This window comes from Phlebotomus argentipes, unplaced genomic scaffold (assembly GCF_947086385.1).
Source record: "Phlebotomus argentipes unplaced genomic scaffold, Phlebotomus argentipes genome assembly contig_42, whole genome shotgun sequence".
NCBI classification, from domain to species: domain Eukaryota; kingdom Metazoa; phylum Arthropoda; class Insecta; order Diptera; family Psychodidae; genus Phlebotomus; species Phlebotomus argentipes.
In genome coordinates, this window is record NW_026776171.1 from 335,436 (window position 1) to 358,484 (window position 23,049).

Here is a 23,049-nt window from a genome sequence, read left to right on the forward strand (position 1 = left end):
ATACTTTGAGTGCCACTCACCCAGTCTCTCTGCGTATTCAAATGCCTTCCCACCCAAAGTGGCTCCGACGAAGAAAAATAGGAGAGGAAGTGAATTGATAAGGGACGTGTCACCATGCGAAAGTGATTTGGACCCGCAAAAAAATATCCTCCCCATTGACATATCATTAATCATGCGATGTATGCAATAAAATCAATTATGGCGCCTCTCTTTTGCCCCCATTGTCACCAACCCTCAATTGCCAGAGATGAATTTAATGGTGTGCCCACCAGTGAATCCCTGTGCAACATCCAATGCCCGACAATTACAATCGCTCTTCATGCACTTTCAATAGCGTATTGCATCGCACAATGGACGGACAATTTCATATTAAAAATTATATTTCCTTGTTATGCTTTTGTGATGAACCAGCGCACGTTTTCAATGAAACATCCATTGAATTATGAAAATATTTAAGCCTCTCTTTGATATTTTAATGCGCAGCATGTTTGGTTAATTTAACCGAATGATAAAATCGATTTTCATTTATCATAAAAATGTTGTCACTCAATTTATATGCATAATGACTAATTAGGCACTTTGAAGCTTTGAAAACAAATTGGAGGAAATCAACAAATGGCAGTGAATATTCAATTAAATTTGTAGTACAAATTGAAACAGAGTGCATAACGTAACACAGAATCTGTTGAAAAAAAAATTGATTTTAATCACTGAATTAAACAACAGAATGAAACATCTGTATCAGATTAATTCAATAAAGAATATACATATATAGAATATATTACAGTAGCTTTTAATTCCTCTATTTTCTTAAAGTTAAAATAAAGGAATAATTCAGACATTCCAGTAGAAACTTTGAATAGCTTTTCAATAATCAATTTATATTTTAATAAACACACGTCAAAAGTCTTCTTCCAGTTGAATTTCTTCGACAACATCTATCAAACTTTCGCAATAGAATGCAAAATGATGCACTTCATTGAGGAATTGTGTGTGGCTTTTGCAATATTAATTCACAAACTATATAAAATACCTTCACAATTGATCGGAAGTTTTGCGCGAAGCATTTTGTGATTTTCTATAAAACAGCGCAAAAGCTTCGTGAGCAGATCAGTGAGCTTGCGAAACTTGGTGCTGGGAGGTGAATGATAAATTGCCGGTGTGGATAAAATGCTTCCCCGAGTTGCATTAGTGCTCGTCAGTGTGTCCCTAATCTCTCTCACAATTTGCTATGCCCAGGAGACGTGCTCCGATCCCACGTGCCCATCCGTTGGCGAAGATGAAGTTGAATCGGGTCTCACCCTCTTGCCGGCGCCTGAGAACTGCAATGAGTTCTTCATTTGCAGCCACGGAACTGCCATAAGGATGTGAGACTGTGACAGACGCGAATGTCCTGGTGATTTACTCACCCGCCCTCTCTCCTGGATTCCCCATAGGTTCTGTCCCGCCACTCTGGTCTTCAATCCGGCAATTAACGTGTGTGACTACGAAAGGAACTCCAAGTGCACCCCGTGTCAGCTGCCGGAGGACGAGAAGGAGGACGAAGGCGAGGAAGAGTGAGACCAACAAGTGGAAGAAATCGAATTACATCGCGACGACGAAAGACCTTCAACTTGAGCGCTTCATTCCACGATAAGTGTTTCTCTCGTGCCAATGGAAATAAAATTTGCAATTGCAATTTTGTGTGGATTGTTTGCAAAGTTGTAACGCTCTGTGCTTCCTCATTTTCTGCAATTTTCCACCAAAAAACACACATTCATCGCGCGCGCGCCGCATCATTTCTGCATTTGATAAGAAGATATGATGGAAACATTATGCGAAAAAGCATCGAGTCTCGTGATTCGGAGAAACTCAAGTGATACTAATATCATTAATTACACTCGAGAGCAGTTTTCGAGGAAATTCGCATCGTGAAAAACAGTGAAACAGATTCAGGCGGGAACTTGTGAAAGTGCATAATTAAAATGTGGTTTGCATGCGCGTACTGCTTGCTAAATGCTCAAGGAGAACCCTTGAAAATCCACTCAATTATGTATTCACTGCTGCGATATTATTGCAAATTCATTTTTCACAGATGAAACTCACCAGCATCTGAATATTAATTTTAATTTCACCACTGAAAACTAATAGAAATCTCGAATTCAGGCAACTTTTAATGCTGCCAAAAAGAGAACAAGTGAAGTACCAAGAAAAGCTCCACTTTGCCATAATTGCGGAAGTCCCCGAGAATAGTTATAATGCTTTTCTTTCTTTTAATTTCTCTCTCGAATTGTTGAAAGTGCAAAAAGTGTCTTTATGCAAGCGAAAGGCAATATGAATGCATAATGAGTCGACAAAGAGTGTTTCTGCCTCTTGTTGAACACTTTATTGTGAAAAGCAATTAATTTATTTCCCACTCTTGATCATTTTCAAAGAGTTTCTTCGTTTCTTCAAACCATTAAAAAAAATATCTCTCTCCACCAGTAGATAAATTAATGCTGAATTTAAGCATCATCGTAATATCCTCGCGCCTTAGCTTCCTTCATAATCGTGATGAAGGCTTCGAGAGTTTCCTCGCCGACGGGCGTTATTTGATTGGCGGGCAAGATGAACATCTCCGTGCTGTCAGGTGGTCCTCTGAGTTCGAAAGTGTAGGAGATCTTGATCCCCATTTCCTCATAAGCCCAGTCGCTGCTTCCGCCACTCGACGGATAAATCGTCTCAATTATGCTACCAGTCTTGAATTGCGTGCCATGCTTCTTGGCCAAGGCTTCGATTGCCTTCTCTCCGATGGCCTTAAGATCCTCATAATTATCCACCTTGTCCTCAGTGCTGCCGTAGGGAAACATGAGGAGCTGCGAATACGAGTGGAGACTCAGGAAGGTCTTGATTCGGGACTCCTTCACGTGTTTCTTGATGAAATTCGAAATTGCCGCAACTTCAGGCTCGCTGTTCACGGCACCACCGCAGAAATCATATCGGCAGGGATCTGAACTGGATCCTGGACCATTCCAGGAGGAGTTGAAGTTCCTGTTGAGATCCACGCCGCGACAGAGACCGTAAGGCTTGCGATTCTTCCTCCAGAGGCGATCGTAGTCGAAGGTGTAGACATAACCATCGGGATTGACGACTGGGAAAAAGAACCAGTCGAAGTTCTCAGCGAGTTGTTGAACTCTGGGATCTGAAAAACACCCACAAAATCAGATTTCAGCACACAAATCTTGTTGGATTGACAACTGACCTGATGAGGTGAGGAGTTGATTCAGAAGATAAGTGCTAGTCGCTGGTGAAATCCACTCTCTGGCATGGATTCCAGCCTCCACGAACACCGCAGTGTTTCCAGCTTTCCGCGACAGTTTCACTCCTCTGATGTCTCTGCCCTCGTAACTACTGCCCAGACTGACAGAGCTAAGTTCCTTGTGGTTCTCCAGCTGAAGATCCAGCCACATATTGATGGTGTCCAGATGGAAGTAATGCTGCCAATCCAGCTGATATCCAGGCGTCTTCTTCGGCAGCACAGTGTCCCACTCATCGTCGATCTTCTCCTGGATGTTGTAGATCAGCACTGTTCTGGTCATGCCGTATCTCTTGAACAGATCCTCAGCTTCTGCCACTTTGTGGGCAGCCACCATCATCGTCAGCGTCTGATCCACATGCCTGGCGTGTCCAATGAAGACGAAGCTGTCGCTCATCTGCTCCAGCTCCTGCATCACCTTCACCTGCTCCTCCGTGGCCATGTGAAACCGGTACAGCCGGTAGTTGTCATATCTCGCCTTGTCGGCGATCTCGCAAGTATTCACGTTCACTGACATCATGAGGGAGAAGATCAGGAGCAGGACTCGCGGGGGCATCACACAGAATGGCACTCTTGAGCGAACTAGCAGAGTTCTGGATAACCTTGTCGGGTGACAAAAGTGTTCCTGTCACATCTGAGTGGTCAAAAGCCCCAGAGAAAGTGGGAAATGAAACGAAAATTCCCGAGTCGGCGCACGTTTGCCCAAGAGATGCGCGTCATTCTCTACACTTTCATTCACAGGCTCCTGAATTGTTGACAGAAATTGATTTCTCTGTTGTTTTGGCATAAAAATATCTGCTTATGCACAATTATGTATCAAAATTCTTACTAAAGAATAGAAGTAATAAATAAAATTCACTTTGAAAAAATTCATTTAGCGTGAATTTGACGAAAAATCAGATAAAATGTGTCAGAAAAGCAATAATCTATTAATTTTCCGAACAAGAAATTTATGAATCTTCTTCATAAATATTCTCTGCTTTTAAATTTGTTCTTCTCACGCGTGAACACGTGTTGAGTGTCTCTTAAAATTCTCTAAAGTTCTCCTTGTCATCTGTTAGGCAATAATGTGCGGTGAGAAATTTATAAACACACTCCCGAAGAAATATATTTTCGTGCCAGAAGTGAGCGGAAAATTCCTCTCATCAGACCGGAAAATATGGAGTGAGGAAAGCCGGTGGGAAAAGATTATAACATTTCCTCTGAGATGATTTAGCACCTCGCGGACTTATTAATCCGCAGCTGGAGTAAAAAATGACTGGGTATTTGGGAGGATGATTAACGAGGACATGAATGAGATATACAATGTAAACACTGTGACAGGAGTTCGCAAACTCGCGCGCTGAAATGGATTCTGAATAGCGCATTATTTGCCATTAGGCAATATATTTATATACTCGGACGCGATGGCGAAGGAAATTAATTTCCGATCATCGAACGAAGATAATGGGAATTGAGAGACTGTCTCGAAATAAATCTTCATCTGTGCTCGCGCAAAGACTTGCCATTTGTCTGACTGATTTGTGAGCGACAAGAGGTATTTAGAAGGCGAAATTGCTCGTGAACAAATTGTCGCGTGTTGAAGAAGTGTATCTATATCTTGATGAGATGTGACGGAAGGAGTTATTGAAGAAGACATTCGGTGACACAGCTCATAACTGTCTTTCCGGCGTGATGCCGTCAATCAACTTGTGTCCTGTGTGCGGCGTCGAGGCGTTCCTCAAGTGCGCCGGCTGCAAGAATGTCGTGTACTGTGGCAAAGATCACCAGAAGATCCACTGGCGAAAGGGTCACAAGGTCATGTGCAAGTGCTTTGAGGTGAGCTCGCGATTTCGCGAATGAGGAAAAGTGTTGACCTCTTGCCTTGATCATTGCATAGTTCATTCCCGAAATAAAAAGGGTAAATGCGCCAGAAGAGATCTGTGCTAATGGGAAAAGTCTCTCATATATGTGTGTAATTGTTTGTGCGGTGAAAATAGAACATGCGCGCGTTGAAACACTAATCTAAATTGATTTACATACTCTAAAAATGTTCCCTTGTCTTTCAGCTGAAAGTGGATGAAGTGATGGGAAGATATCTCGTCGCCACGCGAGACATTAAGCAAGGCGAAGTGATCCTGAAGGAGAGACCAATGGTCATTGGCCCCAAAATCAACTCTCGCGTCTTGTGTCTCGGTTGCCATCGCTTCCTGAGCCTTCAGCCCAAGCAGAAGAACTACTACAAGTGCTCCCAATGCAATTGGCCTCTCTGTGGCGCTTCCTGCGAGCAGTCCTTCGTCCACCAGGCTGAGTGCTCTCTAATGGCCTCGCGGAAGTTCAAAGCTCAGATTAATGCTTCTCCTGGGGATGAGAACAAGAGGGAAGCCGCGTATTGCGCCATTGTTCCGCTGCGATGTTGCTTGCTGAAGCAATCGGATCCACTGGACTTCGAGAGGATGCTGGATCTGCAGTCTCACCTGGAAAGGCGAATTGACACGCCTCTCTACAGAATTCTGAAAGCCAACTTGCTGACCTTCATCAGGACCATCCTGAAGGTGGACATTGACGAGGAGACTGTCATGAAAATCGCTGCAATTCTCGACACGAACACCTTCGAAATCCGCCATCAACATCGGAACATCAAAATCAGAGGACTTTATCCAACTGCGGCGATGATTTCGCACAGTTGCGTCCCCAACACTGCCCACACCTTCAGTGAGGATTTTGACTTCATCCTGATAGCCACAGTTGCCATCACCAAAGGATCTCCCATCTTCACCACTTACGGTCAGACGTTGGAAGCGACGCTGCAGCGACGAGAACATCTGCGCCAGAATAAGTTCTTCGATTGCTTCTGCGAGAGATGCGGAGATCCAACGGAATTGAGCACCTTCGCGGGATCTTTCATCTGCTCAAAGTGCAACAGTGGCAAGATGATCCCTATGAATCCCTTTGAAGACGCCGCTCCGTGGAAATGTTCCGCTTGTGAGCTCACAATTCCTGCACAGCAAGTGATCAAGGGGAACAAGGCGATCCAAATGGAGATCGCCGCTCTGGATCAACACTCGCCGAAGGAATTCGAAGCGTTCCTGATCAAGTACAGGGATGTTCTCCACGGGACCAACACGCATATGCTTCAGGTGAGGACTCAACAACAGAGATTGTTTGGGAAAAAGCGTCAGAATCTTACCTTTCTTGGCAGGTGAAGTACGCCCTGAGTCAACTGTATGGCAACATTCCGGGCTACTTTCCTGCAGAGCTGAGCGATGCCGCTCTCATCCGGAAGATTGACATCTGCCGCGAGCTGCTGGAAGTGGGAAATCTAGTGGAGCCCGGACTGAGCTTCTTCCGCGGTTATCTCCTCATGGATCTCCAGACTGTGCTGGCGATCCAAGCGAAGCGTGACTTCGACAACAAGAGCGCCAATCGCGAGCAAACTCTCTCGAAACTCAGCGACGCCATGGATTTGCTGCAGGAAGGCGTGAAAATCCTGAGCCCCAATCCTGCCCTGAAAGACTACGTCAATGAGAAAGTCCAGGAACTAACGAACTGGATGCAGTTCTAGAATGTATTTTGTGTTCAAAATAGAAACATGTTCAGTAGCCCAGCTTCTGGTTCAGCTCAGTCATGCCGTCGCCTCGCTGGTTCTCCGGAGGAAGCCATCCGGAGAACTTTTCAGAGTCTTTCTCCACATCTTCATCCGGCATATCGATGTTCTCGCGGTGTTTTTCACGATTCCTCACTCTGGTTTTGCGCTTTTTCGAGGATGTTGACTCTGATTTGTCCTCCTCAGCTGCTTCCCGGCCTTCCTGGTCAGTTGAAGTGGAGAGTTTCCTCTTCTGGGGCTCTTCTGTGTCTTCTGTCATCTTCACTTCATCAGGCTCAGCGGAGGTTTGATGGGAAATCCTGCGAAGGATGTCTGGATCAATGGTGGGACCTAAAATACGCTTCTGCTCTTCTTCCTTCTTCTCTCCAGGTTCTTCCTTCTCCTCCACTTCTTCCTCAACTTCCTCACCAGACGGAGTTTCAATTGGAATTCTCTTTTCCTCTCGCTTCACACCAAAGTCCTTCTTCAGTTTTGTCCTTTTCCCAAACAGAGGAAGAGCCGGTTTCTTCTTCTCAGCAGCTTCTGAAGTTGTGGCCAAAGATTTAATTGACGGAAGATGAGGAGCCGCAATTTTAGCGAGTTTCTCAACTTTCATCAACTCATTCTTCAACCTCTGTTGCTCAACTCTGAGCTTCCTTATCTCCATCTTATCAATGATCTTCTGATTCTTCAGGTTTGTCATGAAATCATCAAGATCATCAGCTTCATTTGAACTCTTGATCGCCTTCTCGGATTGCTTGAATGTCTCAATCTTCCGATCAATCTCCTCAATTTCCGACTGAATCTTCTGCTGTTGTCCCAGCAAATCCTCATAACTAAGTGCAGAGGTTTCTTGTGATGCTGTTTTCCTCTGTCTTCTCCTCTCCACATCCCCAGTTCTGTCCAGGAAGTCATCATCATCGTCAGAATCTGACTTGGGAACTCTTCTTCTGCGCGGTTCCTGATTTGCCTGACGCAGAACGCCTTGTCTGTCCAGGATTCGACAAGCCTCCAGAGCGCACTGGATCACACTCTCCTTCTTCTTCCCCTTGTGGCACACTTCAGCGACAATTGGCCGCCCCTGGGCATCATCAACAGGCAACTCCACGCGGCAAACAAACGTTCCCTGCGACATTTCCTCACATTTGTACTCCAACTCGAGGCCTTCGCGCTCAAAGAAACCTCTCAGCGTCTTCTTAGGATCGTCCAGGAAGAGTTGCTCGTTGTTGGTGGACGCAAAGGGATTCACTGAGAGATCCACTTCCTCCTCTTCAGCGTCATCCATCATTCCCCAACTAATTCCCTCTTCTTCGCGCGCCTTCTCGCGCTTCTCCTGCTCAAGGCGCTCTTGCTCCTGTTTCTGCAGCATCTCGAGAGCCTGTTGCTTCTTCAACTCTTTCATCTCGGTGATGGACAGCTCAGATTCTGCCTCCTCATCAGCCACGGGTCCCTGGAGAATGAACTGTCGAGTGCTGCCGCCCATTTTCACAATATGCCCCACTCGGATGCGGATGTAGGTCTTCGGAGGGACTCTCTGTTTGTTCACAAAGGTCCCATGAGTGCTGGAGAGGTCATAAAGATACCATCCTGGCTCAACTTTCTTCTTCTTCTGGCCAGAATCCTCTTCTTCTGGCTCTTCAGATGCATTTTCATCGTCCGGACGGTACTGAAGCACAGCGTGGAACCTAGAGAAATGATAAAGTGAGTATTTGTGTTTGCCAGAGAATTTTGAAGGGACTCACCGGGAAATTGTGGGATGAGCCATTGGGATGTCACACTGAGGAAGCCTTCCGAAGACCCAATAAGGCTTCTTCTCCAGATTTTCCACCACTTCAATGATCATGCCTGTCTTGAGGACCTCGAAGCTGTACACAGAGTCATCCGACGGTCTTCCTGACCACTTGGGCTCAATATAAGGACACTCCACGGCAACCGGAGGAGCGTCAGATTTCTCCTGACCGGAAGATTGCCCTGCTGTGCTGTCTTCGTCATCTTTTGTCCTCTGCTGAACAGGTTTTGGAGGACGTTTGATGTCCAGGGAGGGAATTTTGAATCCTTCTTCCATACCTAAACACAGAACTAACAAAGTTTTCACAATTCCGCACGCAAAACAGTACGTTTTCTGACAACCAAAACGTAAACAATGAGAGAGAGAGAGAGAGAGCGAAATCCACCCAATTCTCTCTTCAGCGCTCTTAGCGGAGACACATACATTGGGTGTTCTTCGCCAAAGCGGTATTTTTAAATCACTGTTAAAAAGCCATGAATAAATAGATATGAATGTACCAATGATTCTTCTCTATTTAAACTTAAACACTTGCCCAAATGGAAGAAAAATCAAATTATTATCAAATTATTAAAGCGAATGAAAGAGGAAATCTTTCATTTTCATGTCTTTTTGACTCTTCGCAGAGGTTTCCAGCTCTTGCTTCATCCATTAGATACTTAAATATTCACACTTTCAACAAGCTTTTGACTACAGAAGCACGAGAAACTCAGTAAAATTGCTCCAGAGTCACAATTGAAGCACAAAAGCAATTACTTTTCTGAAAATCTAAATCTGAAAGTGAATTAATCACAGGTTGAAAAATGCGTCCGTTTTGTCTTAACTGAGACACATGCTGTCGATTTGTGGTCGACATATTTCCAGGAAGGTTCCATTTATCGCTGAATCCTGACCCTGAATCCCTCAAGAGCGGCGCTTTGTGAATAAATCATAGCTCGGCCGAGGGCGTGGTGGAAATAGGCTATTTTTCCACGTGTCGATGTCAATTGCGATACTAATCAGTCATTTTAAGTGACATCCTCACGAGTCCCGAACCCTTGCCACCTGTCAATCACTGTGGGGCTGTGGAGGATGAGGAGATCTCGTGTGGAGAGGCACTCGGTCAGAAGAACCGGGTTCAATGGAGTAGAAGTGTACGCGCAAAAATTACCATCGATTGACGCCCACGTGAAAATCCTCCACGCTAAACTTTCATTGAAGGTCTCCTAATGCGAAAGGGGAGTTATAAGTGGGCGGAAAGTGAGGTCAAAGCGGAGAGGAAGGCGAGAGACGGAAGAAATTGGCTGCAATTTGTATGAGATTCATGCAGATTTGATCTCAATGAGCACGAGCGTGATGTACAATTTGATTTCTGAGGCTGTTTGCCGTTTCACACCCAATATATAATGGTTATTTATTAAATAAAAAAGTATTTGGTAGATAGTTTATTTCTTTTCAAAAATTCTTTACAGTTCTCCTATAAATTCCTTTTCCAGTAATTCTATTTAGACAATAAAGAATATCTTTCAAGCCCCACCCATTCCAATGCTCCGCCTATTTTCACTTACTCGCATGAATTTTAATTGAAAATAGAGTGTTTTCCATACTCTTTCCGTCTTCTCTTTTCAGTTAACCCTTCTCAGGAGCAATTAAAGTTAATGTTAAATAATATCCATGATTCATGTTTGAATTTCAAGGCAGTCATTTCGACGGTATAACGACCTCTGAATTACGTTATTTATTCAAACGCGCTCTTTATTCATATTTAATTAGCAAATCTGGCCTTTTCACAATTCTAAAGCCTCTCACGTTGGCTGACGTCTTTCTGGAGGATTTCAAGGACTCTCTCCGAGTTCATCCTTAAAGATGGTGAGAGGAAAATCTCGCAGGGGGTTTCCGGCGAGACGATGGACTGGGAAACATGGGAAAGTGTAGCCAAAAATTGCACAATTGGCCACGAGTTGTCTCCTAAGCATGTGAGACACGCACTCGGGCCCTCTCCTGCTCCCCTCGCGGGACGCCTTCGCGCTGGCGCGCGCGTGAGCGTGACGTGGAGGGGTTGGAAAAGCTCCGACGCCGCCAATCGCGTCGCCTTGACGTCACCGAGGACGATCGATCGCGACTCGTGGAGGGTGAAGCACGTCGGGGTGCCTCTCAGTATCGCCTTTGCCGCGTCCAGGTGCGGATGAGCTTTTGCGAGAGCCTCAGCTGTACAGCCAGGAGACCGTCGGCAGCCTTCGTGGGTCCCGCCAATCGATTGGGAGCGCCATTTTCTTCGGGAGCTCGCAGCCCCGCGTCCCATGCCTTGAGGTGCGTGTGGGATCATCTGGTGTGGCTGCAGGGAAGGGCACATGTGCGGGTTACGGGCCTTCAGAACGAGGAACAGTCCGTCTCAAAAGACGTCTCTGCGTTGGGGCGATAACTGTTTCACCGTGAATCCCCGTCATCCTCCAATTGCCATCCACTGAAGTGTGGACACTCTCTGTACAAAAGCCACCAAAAGAATACGGACTCTTGAGCCACAGAAAACCCCCGTTTGAAAGAAAAAGTGAGGACTCTAAAGGCGCAGTGAGTGCGAGATTGACAAGGGAATTGAGTGAGTGAAATGCAGAGAATTGACCCTTGAGTCTCAAGAGAGGGTGTGAAAAAGTGTTGTTGAATTTATCTGTGATGTGCTAATAAGAAAATCTCCCTGAGATTCCTTCGAATTATCCTTGTTTTGGCTTTCAAGTGCAAATTCACGGTAAGTTCACCATCAAGTTTCGTGAGTTTGGACAGTTTTCCTCTTCTCGGTGCCGCGTTACGTAATTACAGAGCGCGATTGCCCAAGAAATTCTGTGCGACAGGAAGGAGTGAAAGCGTTGACAGAGAATACAATGTACACACTTTGTTCTGTAAAGACGTTCAGAACGATATCCAAGAAGTTCATGCATTCGGAGGAATTTTAATTACGCCTCCACGAAAGGACGCACGATGTACCTTGACGTCGTTCTATCGATTTTCCCTCCCTCGCGCCTGCAATGGCTCCTTTTCGCTAGTGTGGGAGGGATTTTAGGGTCTTTCCCAAGGAGATTTCTGTGTGAGCCTCAATGGAAAAAAGTGGAGCGAAGGCAACTGATCGATCTATGCTTCCCTTTACGTAAGGCTCTCTTGAGGACGATAACGACGTTACGGCGTGGCTGCAGATATTCGAGACATTTGATCAAATATTCGGTTTCATTTGCACATTTTACGATATATCTTCGTGAATTCACAAGCAGCAGGAGAAAATTGAGTGTAAAAGAAGAAAACTACAAAAGATATTTGGAGAGGATAAGAAATTGCGAAGCTTTGTCGCTTATAATGAATTGCTTTTGAGCGTGACGCTTTGTTAGGTTTGCTATATCAAAAGGATGTTCAAGTTTCAGAATTAGATTACATATTAGGAATGTTGCGTATTGTAATGCTCATGCCATCAGCAAACAGAATGTTTTGTGGGAAATACAAAGATCCCATCAGGTTTAGGTTTTCCAAAAGAATGTCCTACGAACGCTCTCTATTCGCCTAATCCCGGGTTGTATTAGAAAATTATCAGGATAAAATTCAATTTAAATGGCTAAATTTGCTTTATATATTTTAATTTTTAATCTATGTACATGCTCAGTATCCTTTTCCTTTATAAAAATGTAGCACAAAGTGAAATTCAACACGCGCAGCGAAAATATTGATGAGGACTAAAAGGGGTCTCTATACTGAAAGGACATATCTCAAACGCTAATGGATTTACAGTCATTTTGCTATCAATTCGCGGACGGAAAAAGAGATTAAATAGCAGCAGAAAATGGGTCAATGGTGAACAAATAATGCACAATTACGCGGATACTCTTTGTGAAAGGATAAATCACATCGCGGGTGATTTTCGAATATTGTACAATTTTGAGAGAGCGTTTTGGCGGTAATGAAGAGTGAATCTCTAATTATCCGTGCCTTTGTCGTCACGCTGTGTGTCCTGGAAGGATAATTGGAAAACGTGATGAGGCTTCCTCGTGTGTCTAGATGGGCAGTTAATGCCCCTGCCAAGGGCGCCCTTAATGCCATCGATTTCCCTTGGATTCTGTTGTGGCTCAATATTCACAGCTGCCACCCGCGCTGTGCATAATTTATCAAGCCAATTGGAATAACAAGTGAATGGCAAGGTAAATTTTCTATAAATAAGCAATCAAAAATTGATCAATAGTTGGATTCTCTTGGTAATTCCACCACAATTTCGGGCAGGGTGAAACTTTGTGCGTTTGTGAGAAGGCTTCAAATGGAAGAATGAGGTTCAGTATAATTAAGATTTGTGTGGGCGAAGAACCCCAACTGATCCTCATTATTTTGGGCCTCGATTTTCCTACCGACAGTCATATTTTAGGCCGCCCTTTCTGGGGAAACGAGACTTTATTCTCTGTCACTCTGTTGATTTTTTTTCTCCCCCATCGAGAGAAGGTCAACAGAGAACAAACTATTTTAATCCATAAAGTCCTAATCGAATTGATTTGACGGGGATTTATTTATATATCCAAGAAAATGAATGAAAATGTCGTCAGAGTGAGTCATTCGAGGAAAAACCTGAAAATTAATCACGACTCGCAACAAAGCGACGCTGAGGAGAAAAAAATATCTCCATTTGTTGATGGCACGCAAATTTTCAGACTCTGTTGAGTGTCTCTTGTATAAATTCAATTTTTATGTCCTGTTTCAAGTGGTTTTCAAATTCAATTTTCGCGCAGCGCTCTGGAAAAAATATGTATATAGCTAGAGTAAAATTGTCCAAACCCATTTTGTCAGCCATTTGGGCAGCTTTTTTCGGCATTCTCTGAGTTGTGAAATTGCTGGTGGACTTTTTTCAGGCCGTGTGACATAAATTGAAACAATAAAACATCTCGACCGAGTGGAAATTCGCTAGAAAATCTTTCGTTTGGCGTCACAGCAGAACTGCGAGCCGTTTTCCGTGAGATTCACACGCTCAGGTGTCAAGCGAGGCCACGATGATTAATATCGCGGGCGTCGTGAGCATTGTGCTGTTCTACCTCCTGATCCTGGGAGTGGGCATTTGGGCGGGACGCAAGAAGGAGGAGGGCAATGACTCAGAGGAGGAAGTCATGCTCGCGGGCAGATCCATTGGTCTCTTCGTGGGCATCTTCACCATGACAGGTAAGATTTCTTTTTCCTCCTAATCTTTCCGCCCCTGGCGCAATTCAATCTCACCCTCTCACTCCGCATCTGTGCAGCAACCTGGGTCGGCGGAGGATACATCAATGGCACGGCAGAAGCCATCTACACATCGGGACTCGTTTGGTGCCAGGCACCCTTCGGATATGCTTTGAGTCTCGTGTTTGGTGAGTTGAAAAGCTCGCAGGAAATTGCAAAAATCCCTTTTTAAAACTCCCCAACCCACACACCACCCGCTCTCAATCTCCCGTCGATTTATGGCTTTTCTTTCATTTTATGCGCAACTCTTACAACATCGTAAAGCTTCACTTTGACTCAACATTTTTTGCACAACTCATAATCTTCGTGCTCAATTCTTTGCCCTTCATTAATTAAGTTGTCAAACATTTGGTGAAAAAGAAGGACTTTCGTAATGGATCAGTTGGTGCAGTTTGAAAGAAGTTTGAAACTTTTCTTTCAATACAAAGCTAAAAGCACTTAAGAGTTCGTTGTCTTCAATATGCAGAGAATTTACGTGCAAAGTTTGCATATAAATTACACAACTGACAGAATCAAATAGCTTTTCTCTTCCCGAGTATTAAAATTTAAAGAATTTTCATCCCTCAATATTTAAACCACGAATTTCTCAGTGCATTTTTGAACAGGTTGGGATTAAATTGAATTACGGCGAAAGGTCGGCAATGTATTGTCTGAAATTTGACACCTTTGGGAGAAGCCACAAGTTTGTCCTTTGAGGATATGACGTGCGTCTCTAAAATCTCACCTTTGTGTCTCGTCTAGGCGGCATTTTCTTCGCCAATCCCATGCGGAAGCAGGGCTACATCACCATGCTGGATCCGCTGCAGGACAGCTTCGGGGAGCGCATGGGAGGTTTGCTCTTCCTGCCGGCGCTCTGTGGTGAAGTCTTCTGGGCAGCGGGCATCCTGGCCGCCTTGGGCGCCACTCTGTCCGTCATCATCGACATGGATCACCGCACATCCGTGATCCTGTCTGCCTGCATCGCGGTCTTCTACACCCTGTTCGGCGGGCTGTACTCAGTGGCGTACACAGACGTGATTCAGCTGTTCTGCATCTTCGTCGGCCTCTGGATGTGCATCCCCTTCGCCTGGGCCAACGACCACGTGGCCAGTTTGTCGTCTATGGAGGTGGATTGGGTGGGATCTGTGGACCCGAAGGAGCACTGGTACTACATAGACTACGGGCTGCTGCTCATCTTCGGCGGGATCCCGTGGCAGGTGTACTTCCAACGTGTGTTGTCCAGCAAGACGGCTGGGAGGGCTCAGATTCTGTCCTACGTGGCGGCCTTCGGCTGTATCCTCATGGCAATCCCACCGGTTTTAATTGGAGCTATCGCCAAAGCCACAAGTAAGACTTCCAGCTAGAGAATCTCAATTACTTAATAGATTAATGCACAATCTTGGGGCACAGAATGGAACGAGACGGGCTACACTGGGCCCTATCCGCTGACAACAGACGAGACCAGCATGATTCTGCCGATGGTCCTGCAGTACTTGACCCCCGATTTCGTCTCCTTCTTCGGCCTGGGCGCCGTCTCCGCCGCTGTGATGTCCTCAGCGGACTCCTCAGTCCTGTCCGCCGCCTCGATGTTCGCCCGGAACGTGTACAGGCTCATATTCAGACAGAGGGCTTCAGAAATGGAGATCATCTGGGTGATGCGAATCTCAATTTGTGTGGTTGGCGTTCTAGCGACTGTGATGGCTTTGACAATACCCTCAATCTATGGTTTATGGTGAGTCTCCGCATGCCAAATATTGACCAGTGATTGTGTATGCGTGAAGATTAGAAAGTACATTTGTGGCCAAACAAGGTGACGATGCTCCTCGCGTTGTCACGATGTTTAACTTGGAATTATCAAACATGTTTGAGATCATTGCGAGTTACCAGTGAATCAATATTTGCGACTACCTTCTGTTCCTTCTTATGTAACACGCGCACCTTCAATCTCTTCCGCAGGTCAATGTGTTCAGATCTCGTCTATTGCATCCTATTTCCTCAGGTGAAAATCACAATTTTCCACTCCTGCATATTGTCATTATAAATTCAATCGTCGTCTTTGCAGCTCCTCATGGTGGTTCATTTCAAGCCCTTCTGCAACACTTACGGCAGTTTCTTCGCCTACATCGTGGCCTTCCTGGTCAGATTGTCTGGCGGAGAACCTCTACTCGGCCTCCCAGCCGCCATTCACTATCCCGGCTATGATCCAGTTGAGGATCGCCAGCTCTTCCCCTTCCGCACGATGGCCATGATCTTCAGTTTGTTCACCCTCGTGGGCGTTTCCTGGTACAGCAAGTGGGTCTTCGAGACGGGTCGCTTGGCGCCCAAGTATGACTATTTCAGGTGTGTCGTGAACATTCCTGAGGACGTCCAGCGAGTGGGAGAACCTTCGGAAGCTGGAGAACAGGTAGAAAAGCATATTTTAGTAACTTCTGAATAGACAAAACCATTCACAAATTAATTTATTATTAGAGTCCTTTTGAGTAAATAATTCTGTTTGCCTTTTTCATTATTTATAATTGCACAATATACACAATTTTCTCATTTAGAAGATTGTGAATGTTGGCCTAATTGGTTTGTTGGCATTCATCGGCTTTCAATAGGAATAATAACAGTCATTTCCATGAAAAATAATTAGTTTCACTTGTTATTCTTGTTACATTCAAAGTGGTTTTTCGATAGAACTTTAATATATATGAATTTATAGAGAAATGTTCAACGTTTGTTGACATGAAATGTATAAATTACATTCCTGCAAGTGACGGAAAATATTAATTTCCCCCTCGCAGCTCTCCGTGATGGCCAGTGCCATGGGCAGGATGTACGGAGCTGCCACGATGGTGGGTAAGGATGAGATGAACGGACGCGTGAATCCCGCCATGGAGCCTGACGACGATTTGCCCATTGCGGAGGTGGAGAGAATCCGGGCGGCGGGCGGCGGTGGTCAGACTGGCATGGAAGTTCCCGTGCCGCGGGCAGGACAAGCCAACACTGCCTTCTAATATCCACAGTAAGTCGCGACCATTGAGGAGCTCTGAAGGTGTTTTTGAGGTAATCTCAGTATAAACTTAACCAGAAAATGAAATGAATGAAACCAAAACATATCACTGTAAAGTCTAATGAACGTTATACAATAAGCAAAAACTATATTTATTGAAAACAACAAATGAAATGCAGGCAAAACATGCTGTTAGTTGTTTAGAAATTGGATAATGCAGAGAACACGAAGATGCGTATTAAATTGTGTTGAACATAAATTACCTATTATAGAATCTATTTGAAGAAAAAATGAAAACATATCAATATATCTACCTAATGAAAATGAAAAAGTATTAATATTTAGCAAATTTGCAAAGGAAAAAGAAAAACTGTTTATTTTGTCTATAAAAGAAAGACGTTTGCATTGTTGTACAATTTATTGTTATGAAACAAAGTGGATAAAGCACAAAGTAATTAGTTCAATTACTCTTTAAATGCCTAAAGAAAATTTTTCTTAGATTTAGCTGTGCTATTAATTAACTATGGGAGTTGGGAAGATGGGTCAGAGAGATGAAATATATTTTCAGAAGTGTGGAAAAAGGAGTGGAAAATATCATTGTTAGGCGGCAAATTGCATAAAGAGAGATTTATAATGATTGAGTTTTCCGGATTGGGTGCTATGAGAAAAATGCAAGAGATAAGCTGCAAGTAGATTGTTGAGGAGATTTATTTAATCACTATAATGAGTTGTTGTTTTTTTTCTGTATTTAGAGAGGAACATGAATTGAGGCAAGAGTTTGAGGATGGGAAAGGTGAGAAATGGGATGAATATAATTGAAATGATACAGCTAATCTACCAAAGAAAAGTATATAAAATTAAAAAAAAAAACATCGACTGTTTCATAGAGAGAAAGAGAAAAAGGAGTCACATTTTAGGACATGCGGTGAATATAATAAGATAAATGTATAACGCTTAATAGAACTGAGAGATATATTACAATATATACATATATATTTAAAGATGTACTTGAGGGTGAAGAAATACATATCAATATGGTGTCCTTCCAGAGAAAGAGCAACACGAAGATGTGGGCGGAGTAGGTAAAGAAATCAGAATACATATCACGTACATATATTTAGTGTTTATAGCCATTAAGACAATTTTACTATATACAAACAGTTGTAACTGTAATGAAAGTGAAAACACAGAACAGGTGGAAGACAGCATTTAAGAGCGCTGCTGACATTATTATTATTAATTCTACCTGGGCTAAATATCGTGTAAAGTTTCAAGTCTAAAGATGAACCCAAAAGAAAAAAAAAACCATCTCGGTGTAAATAATCTGAGTGTGTGTAACCCCATGAAAATGTGAATATACTCCCCCTTCCCTCTTCTCTTGGGTCAATTTTAGGCATCTCCTCAATAATTCACACCTCAACTATGAACAGAGAAATTGTGTCAACCACCGATGAGGCCAGCAGTTAACTCACAGTTGAGAGAATCAATCAATTCCCACACGAAAATAATTTTAATCAATTATGCAAGAAGGTTGGAGTGGATGTCAAACAGTGGATTTTGGGGGGAAAAGAGGCGCGCAGTGACACATTAATGGATGGAAAGTGTAACAGATCATAATAATGCCTCTTTCCTGGGTTGGCTCAAATGTAAACTTCGTGAGCTTATCAAATATCTCGTGATGAGCCCATTAGAGAGCACTTGAGAGTCATTTTGTGCTACACCGTAAATCACAATTACAGCATTAGGCGTTGTTTCGGCGATGAGTGAATTTCACCATCTCATTTTTCCCAGTGTTGCACAGAAAGTGAGAGTGAGGACAATTTTTCATCAAAAAACAAGATAAATCCGTTGTTTCCAATTTTCCCCACTTGAACTCAGCATGATCATCGCGATGAGATTTAAATATCATTTGCATACAATTTCTCAGTCATTGTCCGGAAGGCAAATCCGCCGACACTGTGTCAGTCGCGGAAGAAAGTTGACCGTGAATCTTCTGCGGTGATCACTTTCTTCGCGATCGCGAAGAGTGTTACGTAACATTTTCTCACGCACTCAAGCACTCCGTGCTGTCGTTTTTTTCTCTCTCTGTTTCCCTACAATGATTGAATGGGGAAAAAAAGAAAGACAATTTCACATGGCACGGAAGGTAGACTGACTTGAGAAGATGCCAAAGATATGCAGGTACTTTATTCTTGCATACCTGCAGAGTGAGTTTTTTCGGCTGTTTTCACCGCGGCGTGAAAAACATTCAATACATTCCAGCATAATCATTAATAAATATGTTTTATAATCGGACAATTTTTATGGCTGCGAGTCGCGCGGTGATAAAAATGTCCAAACATTGAAGCCCATCTTCTTGGGCTGTTTTTTTTCTGCTCTGCGCTTGAGGTCAAGTTGCGATTTTCAACATAGTCAATTTATTTAATTTATCATCACATGGCGTGGCATCATACATGCTAAAGGGAAAAGATAAAGTATGAATTTTAAGCATCTCTTGCACAAGGTTTATGCGATCCTCAGACAGGTTGTTGAGGTGTCTGAGAGAGAGAGAGAAAAAAAGTGATTGTTCAATTGATGAATCTGGGAAAAAATAGCAATAAATTAGAGGCAAAAATCCGTCTAATTGATTGTCAATTATTTGCTTTCCTTCGTGGTTGGAAAGCCTGACCTCTCAGAGGGTCGCTTCGCCCGCTGCGAACCACCGGAACTCTACAAATACCGAAGATCACACTCCCAAAAAGAGTGGAATATTGGGGAAAGTTTTCTACTGCTTTTTTTTCTCCTCTGTCACCTCGAAGCAGTTTGAAGAAAAATACACTCGAAGATCGCATGAAGATCACTTGGAGATCGACAGAAGATCACCTCTCAACTGATGAGAAACCAAATACTTGGCTTTGTTGTGAGATGCCCAAAGTTTTCACCCAACAGCAAGTATATAAAAGAGAGATTCTCTCCCAAAGTAACCACTGTAATCACGTACATATCATGAGCATTTGTGGCTCTCTAAAGATGATAAATAAGAGATTATTTAGATGAACTATATAGGCAATTTAACTGACAAGAGTATATTGAAAGTCTAAATGTAATAAATGTATAAATTTATACATAAAGATAATAATTGATATCTCCCCCAGATCAATCAATGGAATGAGAAAGAATTTGATGGCAAAAAGGGAACCAAAGAGAAGATTGTGAAGATTATGAGAGTGAAGCAAAGAAAAATAGTTATTGTTGTTGACAAAAAAATATAGTCCTAAAAGAGTAAAAAATATTGAGAAATAAAGAAAACACAGGACATAATCATGTTTGAAAAAAAAAACACTTTCGCTTTTCATTTATTTCTTGGGTAGAAACATCTTGAGAATTTTATTACAAAAGACCTTCCAAGTTGTACAAAAACACAAGTATTTCGGTTGAGTATTTCGAGCTTTTAGGGTTTTTACCTTGTGTCTCTGAGCCGTTCTGCGTTGCAATGTGAAATTGTATATATATATTTGTGACGGAGACAGAATGAGAGTAGGAGAATGGGATAGACACTTATTTGGCTATACAATTAATAATACACACGAGAAAACAAGAAAAATTAAATAATTTACACTAGAAACATAGACATGGGCATGGGAATGAAGTTCAGGCACATTTCAGATTGCAATCTGGGGTTTGGTAGGCTTTGAGCCTGGCCTCGTGGTTATCAGCACCACGAGGAGCGCCAGGACAAACTCGCGAGATGCTCTAGTAGCTGTAGCCACCGTTGGAGGAGTAGCTCTGGGGAATGGTCTCAGGCACAGAGCTGTGTCCTCCGGAGTATCCGCCTGAGTGTCCACCGCCGAATCCACCTCCGAAGCCACCGCCGAAGCTGCTGCCGTGGGAAGATCCGTGAGAAGAATGTCCGCCGCCGCCGCCAGAGTATCCGCCGGATGGGGCGCCGTAGCTAGAGGATGGTGGAGCTCCGTAGCTTGAGGATGGTGGGGCGGGGGCTCCATAGCTGGACGATGGTGGGGCGGGAGCTCCATAAGACGAGGATGGAGCGCTATGGCCGAAACTGCTGCCACCGAAGGATCCGCCATGGGAACCACCATGGGAACCACCGTGCGAGCCTCCGTGAGAGCCTCCGTGAGATCCACCGAAGCTGGGAGCTCCGTACGAGGACGATGGAGGAGCGGGAGCGCCATAGCTGGAGGATGGTGGTCCGTAAGACGAGGATGGAGGAGCAGGAGCGCCGTACGAAGAGGAGACACCATGGGAAGATCCACCGAAGCTGCCGTGAGAAGAGCCACCGAAGCTGCCACCGTGGGATGATCCTCCGAAGGAGCTGAATCCACCGCCGAAGCTGCTAGAGGATCCGTGGGAAGAGCCATGAGAACCGCCGAAGCTAGGGGCTCCGTAAGATGAGGAGGGAGCGGCTGGGACGCCGTAGGAAGTGGCGGGAGGTCCGTAACTGGAAGAGGGCCTGGATGGGGGTGGGCCATAGCTGGATGAGGGCCTAGACGGAGGGGGTCCGTAGCTGGATGAAGGACGGGATGGTGGAGGACCATAGCTGGAGGATGGCCTGGATGGTGGGGGTCCGTAGCTAGAGCTAGGCCTGGACGGTGGGGGTCCATAGCTGGGAGAGGGACGAGATGGAGGAGGTCCGTAGCTAGGAGATGGCCTGGAAGGCGGAGGTCCGTAGCTTGGAGCTGGGACAGATGGTGGGGGTCCGTAACTGGGTGAAGGACGGGACGGAGGTGGGCCATACGACTGGGATGGTGGCCCATAAGAGCTTGATGGAGGAGCGGGGGCTCCATAGGATCCCGAAGGAGCGCTTCCACCAAATCCACCACCGAATCCACCGGAATGTCCGCCAGAATGTCCGCCAGAATATCCGCCAGAGTGTCCTCCGCCGTGGTGGCCAGAAGAGGGTGGCAAGTAGCTTGATGGGAGTGGGGCTGAAAGGTAAGTGAAATGGTAATGTCTCAAGTCAGTGCGTCATGAAAGTGATTAGCATAGAGTCCAAATGACCAATTGCAAACGAGCCAGAACATCAAGATCAACTCGCCATCCGGTATTCGAGTCATGAACGCTTGGCTCTTATCTCGGACTATCTCGCATAGATGGACTGTTTGAATTAGGGGCAGCCCCTTCCTCTTACCTTCACGCTTTACCAACTCGCCAGCAAAAGCGGTGCCCATCAGGCAGCACAGCACCACAGCGAATTGCTGCAAAAGTGAATGAGATCGCTTAATTAATGTCTCAATGCAGTGTGTGGGAAGGTGAGACCGGGAAGAATGGACATTTCGTCAATATTCTTGAAAGATTGTGGGAAAGAGTCCATGACCTTCCCATCTCTATGCAAATTGACTTCTTGGATTAGAGCGTCTTACCATTTTCACGCCTCTTGTGTGGCTCTCAATGCGACAAAGTGCAACAAATTGGTGCTTTCTGCAAGAGAAATAGAGAGAAACGTTGTGAGGTGGAAAGAAAGTCTCGAGGAAGACAAAAATCGGAATCTTCTATTGTCTGCGGGGAACTCTTGTGCAATTCTCCTCATGCAATATTGCAGCATAGTTAATTAGAAGTGGAGCTGCTGATCACAGGTGACAAAAAGAATCGCGAAAAAAAGGGAAAGTGGACGAGATCACATGGCGAAGAAGCTATTCTGTCTCTGCAATCAATCTTAATGGCAAAATCAATTACTGATCCGTGGCACGCGATTATTGCACAAAACGAGAGACGACTTTCTTCTCCTTCACAATGTCACAGTTTTTCTCTGCCGCATCGTCGAAAATATATATATCCACATTGGAAGATGCCAAGAATGGGAAACTTTCACACGCTCAGAGGTATATTGGCGGCTCTTTTGGGATGCGCGCGCCTCGAAAGGTCATCCGGAAGGGCAGGTTGCAATTATTGAGTGAGTCGGTTGCATAAGTCCATCCGTAAAGAGCAGAGAAGAAGACACAGTCGAGTAATCCACAGGCACATTGAGATGAGAGAAACTCTGGCACTCACTAACCGTTTAGAGTAGTTCCTGCGTGGGTCACACTGATCGAGGGAACTACAGGCAAGAGGAACTGTTTGCTACCACCGTGTTCGACAATCAACTGAATACCATTCAGCTGAAATTCGTCACTTTATATAGGCAGAGGCTCACCGGGGGCCAAAAGAGATCTTCAGCGAACTTGGCTTTCCACGCATCTCCCCATCCAAAATCCTCACCTCTCTCGCTCACCCAACAAGCCAAGGAGGTGGGAATGAATTCA

At 44.5% G+C, this 23,049-nt stretch overlaps 6 protein-coding genes across 6 annotated transcripts; 3 read left to right on the plus strand and 3 right to left on the minus strand.

Annotated features, from left to right (window-relative positions):
* The first annotated feature begins 1,119 nt into the window (after window positions 1-1,119).
* LOC132257180 (peritrophin-1-like) lies at window positions 1,120-1,646 on the plus strand. Its single transcript, XM_059753973.1, has 2 exons — window positions 1,120-1,367; window positions 1,437-1,646. The coding sequence occupies exons 1-2, from the start codon at window positions 1,171-1,173 to the stop codon at window positions 1,558-1,560; spliced, it is 321 nt and encodes a 106-aa protein (XP_059609956.1). The 5' UTR covers window positions 1,120-1,170; the 3' UTR covers window positions 1,561-1,646.
* A 670-nt stretch (window positions 1,647-2,316) lies between these two features.
* LOC132257132 (zinc carboxypeptidase-like) lies at window positions 2,317-3,880 on the minus strand. Its single transcript, XM_059753907.1, has 2 exons — window positions 3,221-3,880; window positions 2,317-3,160 (listed from the first exon to the last, which is right to left on the minus strand). The coding sequence occupies exons 1-2, from the start codon at window positions 3,828-3,830 to the stop codon at window positions 2,484-2,486; spliced, it is 1,287 nt and encodes a 428-aa protein (XP_059609890.1). The 5' UTR covers window positions 3,831-3,880; the 3' UTR covers window positions 2,317-2,483.
* An 845-nt stretch (window positions 3,881-4,725) lies between these two features.
* On the plus strand, window positions 4,726-6,860 carry LOC132257220 (SET domain-containing protein SmydA-8-like). Its single transcript, XM_059754051.1, has 3 exons — window positions 4,726-5,092; window positions 5,323-6,393; window positions 6,456-6,860. Exons 1-3 carry the CDS (start codon window positions 4,949-4,951, stop codon window positions 6,816-6,818), a joined length of 1,578 nt encoding a protein of 525 aa, XP_059610034.1. The 5' UTR covers window positions 4,726-4,948; the 3' UTR covers window positions 6,819-6,860.
* Window positions 6,850-8,950, minus strand: LOC132257219 (kanadaptin). Its single transcript, XM_059754050.1, has 2 exons — window positions 8,582-8,950; window positions 6,850-8,524 (listed from the first exon to the last, which is right to left on the minus strand). Exons 1-2 carry the CDS (start codon window positions 8,902-8,904, stop codon window positions 6,850-6,852), a joined length of 1,998 nt encoding a protein of 665 aa, XP_059610033.1. The 5' UTR covers window positions 8,905-8,950.
* Window positions 8,951-10,776: 1,826 nt separating this feature from the next.
* Window positions 10,777-17,704, plus strand: LOC132257188 (high-affinity choline transporter 1). Its single transcript, XM_059753985.1, has 8 exons — window positions 10,777-11,347; window positions 13,476-13,779; window positions 13,857-13,964; window positions 14,578-15,162; window positions 15,226-15,547; window positions 15,772-15,814; window positions 15,878-16,219; window positions 16,602-17,704. Exons 2-8 carry the CDS (start codon window positions 13,614-13,616, stop codon window positions 16,812-16,814), a joined length of 1,779 nt encoding a protein of 592 aa, XP_059609968.1. The 5' UTR covers window positions 10,777-11,347; window positions 13,476-13,613; the 3' UTR covers window positions 16,815-17,704.
* A 2,458-nt stretch (window positions 17,705-20,162) lies between these two features.
* LOC132257204 (pro-resilin-like) lies at window positions 20,163-22,826 on the minus strand. The gene is made up of 6 exons (XM_059754014.1): window positions 22,803-22,826; window positions 22,171-22,228; window positions 21,939-22,005; window positions 21,175-21,735; window positions 20,943-21,111; window positions 20,163-20,843 (listed from the first exon to the last, which is right to left on the minus strand). Exons 2-6 carry the CDS (start codon window positions 22,171-22,173, stop codon window positions 20,543-20,545), a joined length of 1,101 nt encoding a protein of 366 aa, XP_059609997.1. The 5' UTR covers window positions 22,174-22,228; window positions 22,803-22,826; the 3' UTR covers window positions 20,163-20,542.
* Window positions 22,827-23,049: the final 223 nt, after the last annotated feature.

Bases quoted from the DNA above. Each gene is read 5' to 3' on its own strand.
- LOC132257188 (XM_059753985.1), top strand. From the start codon at position 13,614: ATGATTAATATCGCGGGCGTCGTGAGCATTGTGCTGTTCTACCTCCTG. The intron at 13,965-14,577 runs GTGAGTTGAAAA...TGTCTCGTCTAG, and splicing joins TGCTTTGAGTCTCGTGTTTG to GCGGCATTTTCTTCGCCAAT. The intron at 15,163-15,225 runs GTAAGACTTCCA...CTTGGGGCACAG, and splicing joins AGCTATCGCCAAAGCCACAA to AATGGAACGAGACGGGCTAC.
- LOC132257132 (XM_059753907.1), bottom strand. From the start codon at position 3,830: ATGCCCCCGCGAGTCCTGCTCCTGATCTTCTCCCTCATGATGTCAGTG. The intron at 3,161-3,220 runs GTCAGTTGTCAA...GGTGTTTTTCAG, and splicing joins TCAACTCCTCACCTCATCAG to ATCCCAGAGTTCAACAACTC.
- LOC132257219 (XM_059754050.1), bottom strand. From the start codon at position 8,904: ATGGAAGAAGGATTCAAAATTCCCTCCCTGGACATCAAACGTCCTCCA. The intron at 8,525-8,581 runs GTGAGTCCCTTC...TCATTTCTCTAG, and splicing joins GCTCATCCCACAATTTCCCG to GTTCCACGCTGTGCTTCAGT.
- LOC132257180 (XM_059753973.1), top strand. From the start codon at position 1,171: ATGCTTCCCCGAGTTGCATTAGTGCTCGTCAGTGTGTCCCTAATCTCT. The intron at 1,368-1,436 runs GTGAGACTGTGA...GATTCCCCATAG, and splicing joins CACGGAACTGCCATAAGGAT to GTTCTGTCCCGCCACTCTGG.
- LOC132257220 (XM_059754051.1), top strand. From the start codon at position 4,949: ATGCCGTCAATCAACTTGTGTCCTGTGTGCGGCGTCGAGGCGTTCCTC. The intron at 5,093-5,322 runs GTGAGCTCGCGA...CTTGTCTTTCAG, and splicing joins TCATGTGCAAGTGCTTTGAG to CTGAAAGTGGATGAAGTGAT. The intron at 6,394-6,455 runs GTGAGGACTCAA...CTTTCTTGGCAG, and splicing joins CCAACACGCATATGCTTCAG to GTGAAGTACGCCCTGAGTCA.
- LOC132257204 (XM_059754014.1), bottom strand. The intron at 21,736-21,938 runs GTAAGAGGAAGG...CTTACCTTTCAG, and splicing joins CGAGTTGGTAAAGCGTGAAG to CCCCACTCCCATCAAGCTAC. The intron at 20,844-20,942 runs CAGCTTCGGTGG...CAGTTTCGGCCA, and splicing joins TCGTCCTCGTACGGAGCTCC to TAGCGCTCCATCCTCGTCTT.